The sequence below is a fragment of the Aulonocara stuartgranti genome, assembly GCF_965226115.1.
Source record: "Aulonocara stuartgranti genome assembly, chromosome: 18".
NCBI lineage: Eukaryota > Metazoa > Chordata > Actinopteri > Cichliformes > Cichlidae > Aulonocara > Aulonocara stuartgranti.
The window spans coordinates 4988688-4998054 of NC_138954.1; the positions used below are offsets into that span (position 1 = coordinate 4988688).

Genomic DNA, 9367 nt, shown 5'->3' on the forward strand with positions numbered 1-9367 from the left:
CAAATTTACATAAAAAGATTGTCTTTTAAATGTTAAGTTTATTTAACAACTTTAAAGGCTGAGCAGTGCTATTTTTAAATGAAAAACTCACAGGCTCACATGTTCCAGGATTGAATTAGTGTCTGATAACCCTCCCTCTTCCTGCTCTCTAACTCAGCACCTCCTCTCTGTCCACATGTTCCCTTGTTCCCTCCCCTTCTGATCTGCAGTTTGAAGATGGGTGCAACCAACATGTGGTGACGTATAAGAGCTGACAGATCCCATTCGCTACAGAAACCTATGTTGTTTAGATCAGAGCAGTTTCATTTCTGAGGAAGTGAAACTCACACAGTCACTGACACTGTTGGGTGAAATGGCGCAGAAAAGTGTTCAGCTGGACCGAGAAACCTTCTCTTGTTCGATCTGTTTGGATCTACTGAAGAATCCGGTGACTCTTCCCTGTGGACACAGCTACTGCATGAAGTGTATTGAAAGCTTCTGGGATGAAGAGGAAAAGAAGAAAATCTACAGCTGCCCTCAGTGCCGGAGGACTTTCACAGCGAGGCCTGTCCTGGAGAAAAACACCATGTTAGCAGTTTTAGTGGAGCAGCTGAAGAAGACTGGACTCCAAGCTGCTCCTGCTGATCACTGCTATGCTGGACCTGAAGATGTGGCCTGTGATGTCTGCACTGGGAGAAAAATGAAAGCCTTCAAGTCCTGTCTGGTGTGTTTGGTCTCTTACTGTGAGAAACATGTTAAGCGTCATTATGAATGTCCTGCATTTGACAAACACAAGCTGGTGGAGCCCTCCAAGAAGCTCCAGGAGAAGATCTGCTCTCGTCATGATGAGGTGATGAAGATGTTCTGCCGTACTGATCAGCAGAGTATCTGTTATCTCTGCTCTGTGGATGAACATAAAGGCCACGACACAGTCTCAGCTGCAGCAGAAAGGACTGAGAGGCAGAGAGAGCTGGAGGTGAGTCGACAAAACATCCAGCAGAGAATCCAGGACAGAGAGAAAGATGTGAAGCTGCTTCAACAGGAGGTGGAGGCCATCAATCAGTCTGCTGATCAAACAGTGGAGCACAGTGAGAAGAGCTTCACTGAGCTGATCCATCTCATCCAGAAAAGAAGCTCTGATGTGAAGCAGCAGATCAGATCCCAGCGGGAAACTGAAGTGAGTCGAGTCAAAGAGCTTCAGGAGAAGCTGGAGCAGGAGATCACTGAGCTGAAGAGGAAAGATGCTGAGCTGAAGCAGCTCTCACACACAGAGGATCACATCCAGTTTCTACACAACTACCCCTCACTGTCAGCACTCAGTGAGTCTACAGACTCATCCAGCATCAATATCCGTCCTCTGAGCTACTTTGAGGATGTGACAGCAGCTGTGTCAGAGGTCAGAGATAAACTACAGGACATTCTGAGAGAGGAATGGACAAACATCTCACTGACAGTCACTGAAGTGGATGTTTCACTGTCACAACCAGAGCCAAAGACCAGAGCTGGATTCTTAAAATATTCATGTGAAATCACACTGGATCCAAACACAGCAAACAAACGGCTGTTATTATCAGAGGGGAACAGAAAAGTAACAAAAATGAATCAACAACAGTCTTATTCTGATCATCCAGACAGATTCACTGTATGGCGTCAGGTCCTGAGTCGAGAGAGTCTGACTGGACGTTGTTACTGGGAGGTGGAGTGGAGAGGGGAAGGAGTTTATGTAGCAGTCGCATACAAGAATATCAGCAGAAAAGGATGGGGTAATGAATGTGGATTTGGATATAATGACAAATCTTGGGCATTAAATTGTTACAAAAACAGTTTTACATTTTGGTACAACAACATCCAAACTCCTGTCTCAGGTCCTCGTTCCTCCAGAGTAGGAGTGTACCTGGATCACAGAGCAGGTATTTTGTCCTTCTACAGCGTCTCTGAAACCATGACTCTCCTCCACAGAGTCCAGACCACATTCACTCAGCCGCTCTATGCTGGACTTTGGCTTTACGATGATTATGGAGCCACTGCTGAGTTGATTAAAGTGAAATAGACTGAAGTCTTTCATATTGTTGTAAGTTTAAATCTGTATTTTAGTTCCCTTTTAGTTTCTCTCCATCATTATTGTGGTATTTATGTGCTGCACATAAATCAGATGTCAGTCAAACATTATGGGCAGTACCTCGACATCTTCAACATGTTGTCTTGATGTTTTTACGTTTTATAGGTGGAGCTCTTTCCTGTGTCTGTTCAGCCATGGAGACTATCAATGCTTATGGATATTTTTATTTGAAAAATTTCTCCACATGACAACATAAACTTCTCTATCTTCTAAATGTTTACTGAATATTTTTCTTAGGTATTTGTATGTTGTTGTTTCTCTTCACTGATCTTAACAGAGAAGTCTACAGACCTTCCTTTATCACACAGATTTTATTCTCATTTGTACATTTATAAAGAAAACAATTAATTACAGAGCAATAAGAAATTTTAAGAAAGTGCACTATATCATAATTTATAGTAAAGTGTATTAAAGCATCGTTAGTTAGTCACTTATTTAGTTTGGAGCTGTATCATCTGACACTGTAGAAACATTTCCTCCAGCTTCAGCACAGAATGTTAAAAACAGAACTATTAATGAGAACAAACAGTAGGAACACAGTATCAGCAAACATCATGGCTTAAAATGGAGAGTAAAAATCTAAAAAGAAATAAACAAATTAGTAAAAAGGATTTCCTGTTGACATGTTATTGGTCCTATCTTGTCTGCAGCACCTCCAGGATGCTTCTTATATGTTTCTGGTTATTTTTGCACCAATTTTAGTTTTTGTCAGTAGGAAGTTCAAGTTCAACTCAGTGTGTTTGTTTGTTTTTTTCAAACTGATGCCTGACCTTGAACACCAAACATCTGTCAATAAAGCAATGATATAAAATGCTTATATTAGTACTGAAAAACTGCATATCCACTTTACAAATATAAATAATGATATAAATCCACAGCTGAACTGGAGGAGCAGCTGATCTAGTTCACTCATGTGTTTCTGGACTAAGAGTTGGAGCAAATACCTTATGATTCAGTGATGTTTGTTTTTGTTAAATATTTTGTAGATCCAAGAGTGAGTTTGACTCATGATGATGATGTTCCGAATTAAACAAAGTTGGTCACAAATTCTTCAAAGCTGTTTATTAAGAATATATTCACTTGGACTCATGAGACAGGCTTGTGATCCAAGGGAGCCATCAACTGGACAATTACTGACATGACAACAAAAAAGCTAAGTACAGAGGGGGGAACAGAGGTGAAAATACTTGCTTTAAAGGATTGTAATGTTTCCTTTTAAAATAAGTCTCTAAGGTCAGACAAAGGGACAGAAACTCATAGCTTTCTACCAGCCCAATGACAAAACTATAAGTTGTTTTTTAACATCTACTTTTTCATCTATTTGGCAGTCACAGTGAAAAGTATAAACATTGGCACGCTTTGTCTTGTGATTCTGCTGTTCGTAAAAAATGACCATGCGCAAAGTACCAGACTTTAAGGCTTTGACTTGATGCCAATGGCCTGAGGAGGACAGTATTACCCTTGGACATGTGTAGTCTGCCGTCTACTCAATAGAAGAAGAAGAAGCGCGGAAATGGCACAACTGTCTTCAGTTTCTGGGAGAGTTTAACAATGAGAGACTGATGATGCAGAAGAAATCTCCGTGGTTAAAAACATTAAAAACAGTCGTCCAGGATGATGAGATCCGCCACTGGCTCAGACTGCTGTATATCAGCCGGAGACCCGAGATGAAGTCACGCAGCAGGTATGTAAAACTGTGATGTTCTCAATGAACTAACACAGGAACGATCTGAGCTCAGTCTGTAAGCTAACAGGCTAAAATCAGAGAGCAGCTAATCAAACAAGTGCGTCCGTTTTTTTTAAAGGTCAACTTTTAACAATAGACTTTCATGAGACACATCAAAACCAAACAGGGAGGGAAAGCTTCGGTTTTCTGCACTGTGCCACAGTTCGCTGTCTGCTTCGGTTCACGACGCCTCACTCCGGGGCTACAGACAGTTCTCTGCCGCCTGTGGTGCTCCTCACCTCCGTCTGCACCCACAGACTTCCCGAGGTGGAGGCAGGCCGGCAGGGACTTTGAGAGATGGGCTTTACTTTTAAAAATAGCCCTTAATCAGGGTCTAACTCACTAAAAGATGGCCACATGTCTCTCTCCAACTTAATCTCTTTCTTTTAAGTAATTGTTTTTCATTGAAATGAAATTAATTGTTCAATAAAATGATTACATTTATAATTGAATTAAAGTTAAATGAATCAAGGTGATTTTGACTTTGCTAGTTAACAGGAAGAGAAACAAACTTACACAGGATAAAATGAAATTTGGAGCCAGCAGAAAAAGTCAGATCACAGACAAACAGAAACATTCCTCTTTGGCTAAAATAAAATGCAGATTATTGCTCATCTGCAGTTTTAATCATGGTGAATAATTTATGATTCAGCCAAGTAAGATTCTTCTGTGTGGAGGTTTTTCCCCTGTCAAAAGGCATTGACCATTACCTTCATCTAAACATGGAATTTAAGTCATGTAGTTGCCGTTGTTTGTTTTTAAAGAGGTCATAATATTTTTGTGATGGTAGAAATTTATCTTCAAAGTAATAGTTATAAAGTGAATTAATAAGACTTTCCAACAAAGAGAGGGAGTCACATGGTGCTTCTGAAACATTTGTACAAACCTCTCTCACATATGTGAGCAACATGCTCACAGTGTACAGCCCTGCTGACTGAGGCTGCACCTTTACCTGTCTAATCTTTTTCTTTTTACTTTGTTCCTCAAGTCCCACATCAACATGAAGTGTAAGGAGGAGGAAGATCTGGCTGGCCAGCAGGTCTGGAAGCAGGAGAGGAACTTCAATCTGGACCAGGAGGACACAGATCCCCCACAGATCAAAGAGGAACAGGAGGAACTCTGCATCAGTCAAGAGGGAGAACAGCTTGTAGTGAAACACGAGGATGAAGGCATCGTCGTCTGGAGCGGGGAAGAGCGGCTCAGACAGCTGCGTAACATCTGGAAACCTGAGAAAGATTTACAGACCAGCGGTAAAACTGTAATGGCTTTTCTGAAGTGTTAACATTAATATTAAACCTACAGTTTGTATCAGTCAGATCTATTTAATGTGTATTCGTGAAAACATGACAGGGAGTTTTAAATGGACTGGTTCTTATATAGCGCTTTTCTACTCAATCTTGAGCACTCAAAGCGCTTTACAAAACTTGTGCATTCACCCACTCACTCCCATTCGCACAAGCACATTTTTCTTAGTGCTTTCTACCAACATTCAGACACACATTCCACAGATCAAAGAGCAACTTGAGGCAACTTGGAGTTAGTATCTTGCCCAAGGATATTTGAAATGCAGACTAGGTGAAGCCGGGAATCGAACCGATCAGTAGATGATCTGCTCTACCGCCTGAGCTACAGCCACCCCCAATAGTGAAGATTATTTTGAAAAATATCAAGATGTAGATCAGTTTCGAGATCAACTCCAAAATAGATCATCAGTCAGTCAGTAATAAGTGAGTTCTTTTTTGTTTGAAAGGTTTTTTTTACTCTTAATGTTGCTGAAAAATGTCAGAACTCAAGTTCTCATTTGCATCAGAGTGCACAAATAACTTCATTTTTACACACTTTTAATTTCACCTGCAAATGTGAGCAACATGCCCTCATTACAGACTTTAACTAAAACTTTATCTTCTCAGAAGTGTTTTTCTATAATTACATTTTTTTTATTGTTCGTTTAGAAGCAATAGTGGAGAGACCGGCTGACTGCTGCAGAAGAAATCTGCTCTGAGGTTAACAGAACGTCTGATCGTCCAGTATGAGATCAACCTTCAGCAGAGACTGCTGGATATCAGCCGGAAACCCGAGATAAAGTTACGCATAACAGGTAAAACTGCGATGGTCTCAGTGGACTAACACAAGAATACAACTCATGTAGGACCTGATCAGAGCTCAGCTTGTAGGCTAACATACTGAAATCAGGGAGCGGCTAATCACACAAGTGCGTCTCTTTTTTACGGTAAACTTTTAGCATTAAACAAACCTTGAGACCGAGAGAAAGTGCCTTTATAGAAGATTTATTTAGAAGATTAAGATAAAGGAGGCAGGGAGGGAAAGCTTCTGTTTTCTGCACTGTGCCACAGTTCGCTGTCTGCTTCGGCTCTCTGACCCTCACTCCGGGGCTACAGACAGTCCTCTGCCGCCTGTGGTGCTCCTCACGTCCGTCTGCACCCACAGGCTTCCCGAGGTGGAGGCAGGCCGGCAGGGACTTTGAGAGATGGGCTTTACTTTCAAAAATACCCCTTAATCAGGGTCTAACCCTACAAGACCATCGTGCCTCCCCCACCATCCTCACCTCATTTTAAAATGTATATTTTTCAACTGAATTATATTTGGGTTCAAGAAAATGATGAAGTTTTTAAAATAACTTTGTAATGTTCTAATAAACAGTCTTAACTCGAACTAAATCAGCTCAAATCTCACAGATGTCAGTGTTATTCACAAAGCATGGAAACATAGTTGTTAGTTTTGAATGCAGCCACAGCAGGCAAACTATGGCTGCATGCTCCAAAGAACAGGAGCACAGTAACTGAACACACTCTTAGCACACTTACATCTGATTTTGGGAACAGTTAACAGATCTGAACCTGATGACCTGAGAGGTTTAACTGGGTCAAAGGTCGAGAGCCAATTGAGAACTGTCCAGTTAAACCAACTAAATGATGAAACCTTTGATTTAAAATGTCATGATCAACAGTATCAAAGGCAGCAATGAGATCAAATAGAACTAAGACTGAAACTCTGAGTCCCTAATAATCTTCAGATCACTGATGACTTTAGTTGGGTTGATTCTGTGCAATGACTGGCTGTGAAACCTGACTGGTACTTATCTGCTATGGCACTGTGAGATTTTCAGTTTAATCTACAACAATGACAAACATTTACTTGCAGCGTGAAGCTGGCAGCAGCTACCTGAATGATTTGTACTCTGAACTTTCCTAATAAGAGTATCAGAGCTCGAGAGTAACTTACTTTCATTGTTCACATTTGTACAGTTAGTTGTAAATTTCACTCACATATGAGGACATGCTCAGAGTGGACTATATTTGCTCAGATGTGTTTTCCTGTCATCACATTATTAACCTTTTTCCTCAGTGACCCTTTGTTCCTCAAGATCTCCCCCTAACATGAAGTGTGAGGAAGAGGAGGGCCTGTATGACCAGCAGGTCTCCAACCAGGAGAGGAACTCCAGTCTGGACCAGGAGGGCCCAGATCCTCCACAAAGACAAAAAAGTTGCTGAGATGTTTTATTTTTTTGTTTAGTGGAGAGGTTTTACTCCACAGAGTCAAAGCTGGAAAGAAACACACATGAGACCAAACATTTTGTGATTTAATCTTGATTTTCATGAAGACTGAATTTCAGCATGTGCTCATCCTGTTGATTCGTATGTTGGTGTTGGTTATGTGTCTTAAAAGTGAAATAAAGATTTCTTTAAAACTTCTTGTGGCTATTTTTTTAAGGCACAATCTTTACAACATGAAACAACGTCTGTGAAGCACATTTTGTACAGTGGGCAGGGAGACTTGCCCATCACTGTGGTGGTGGGGTGGATGAGATTTGCCTGCGGTCACTTAAGGCTCTGTATGTTGTGGGTCTGTCCTGGTTGTCCTGCTCAAACATTGTATGGAAGTTGAGGTCAGTGCCTTCAGACCGGCCAACTATGGTGGTAATCATGGTCCCCTGTTTTATGAAGGGAGTGTAGAGGGTATGTTTGCACTTCAGGCCTCCCTAGGAAGGTCTATATCTGTAGTCACTTTCACTGTTTTCTTATTGCTGTTTCAAATTGTTGTTTCTGTTTGTAGCCTTTTTATTGAAGGATTTTGGTTTATATTATTAATATGTGCATTTGTTGTTATTAATAATATTTGCTTCACTCTCCATTTGATGTGTTTTTGGTATGTTATACTTTTAATTGTTCTATGATTATGTTTATGTGTGGTTTATAATTATATTTAAGTTCTGGGTTTTTTTATGAATAAAAGTGACTTAACTTGTCAGAGATATGGGACTTTGGGCATTTCCCCTTCTGTCTTATTCTCAGTGTCTTGTCTCCATGTTTATTTACCTCTGTGTTGCTATCTTTGTGTCTCTGTCTCTTTCTCTTCCCCTGTTCAGTGGGATTTAAGACTTCCAACAAATAATTTCAAAGGGTCAATTAAATTTTAATAAAACCATTTTACTCAACACTGCACTCGAATTTTAGCATTTTTTTTTACTCAGTCATAAAAAGATTCATCTTAAAATATGTTTTAGAGACATTTTTATTACTTTTTTCTTTCTTTCTTTCTTTTCTTGTTGTTGTCCCGTTTCGTTTTTTAGCCATCAGAATTATTGTCTGAAGGCCAAAAAAGATGCCCAACTAACTTAATTTACCAAATGGACCATCACGGCCTTGCCATATTGGTCCATTTGATCAACCTTTGTTATTATTTATTTATTTTAATTTATTTTCAGTTGTTACAGATAGGACAGACATGACTGGGGGATAGGAAGGAAGGAAGGAAGGAAGGAAGAAAAGGGGAAGAGGGACAGTGAGAAAGGGCACTTAAAAAATATCTCCCAGGTCACCTGTTGAGAGAAGAAAATAAGAGACAACAAGCAAAAAAGAGAGCAACATAATAACACAACACCATTGCAATAATCTAGCTAAGTGTAAATAACAGTAAATATTAAATACTGAATGTGATTGTGCAGCACGCAAGATTGACATCGCATAATGTGGTTTGAGGTAGCAGCCAAGAAAGGTGTAGCTTGTGTGTGTGAACACCTGTGTGGATGAGTGCTCGTCTATTCAAAAGGCTTCTCCATGTAACGATCTGCTGGTGTGGGGAGCCACAGCCTCGTCCCCCAGGGCATGAAGCAGGCATGGAGGAGATCCAGGCCCCAGACATCCAGAGGCCCCCAGAGTGCGAGCACCCAAAGAGGACCACCGGAGGGGCAACCGTGCCACCTTCCTGGGAAGAGCTGAGGAGAACCCCAGATGAGGGGTCACCCAACAGCCACAGAGCAGAAGCCAGAGGGGGCTGCAGTGACGTACACGCGGGCTCTGCCGGCAGTCAGCTGTGCCAGAGTGAATCGAGCCCCCGCAAGGGGCCCGACCGAGCCACAGGCACCAGGCCCCACAGAGCAGCCGTACCGGGGAGTGAGCTGGTACAGACCTGAGCGTCCAGCCCTGGACACCAAGAACGCACCGATGTCTGAGGGCATCAGCCACCAGCAGGGAGTGTGGTGAGGGGAAATAAGCCTCCATACCTTGGAGGGCCTGAGATGT

General features: G+C 41.4%; 1 protein-coding gene across 1 annotated transcript; it reads left to right on the forward strand.

Moving 5' to 3' along the window:
- On the forward strand, positions 1-3132 carry LOC309694513 (tripartite motif-containing protein 16-like). Its single transcript, XM_082514660.1, has one exon. The coding sequence runs from the start codon at positions 353-355 to the stop codon at positions 2027-2029; it is 1677 nt and encodes a 558-aa protein (XP_082370786.1). The 5' UTR covers positions 1-352; the 3' UTR covers positions 2030-3132.
- Positions 3133-9367: the final 6235 nt, after the last annotated feature.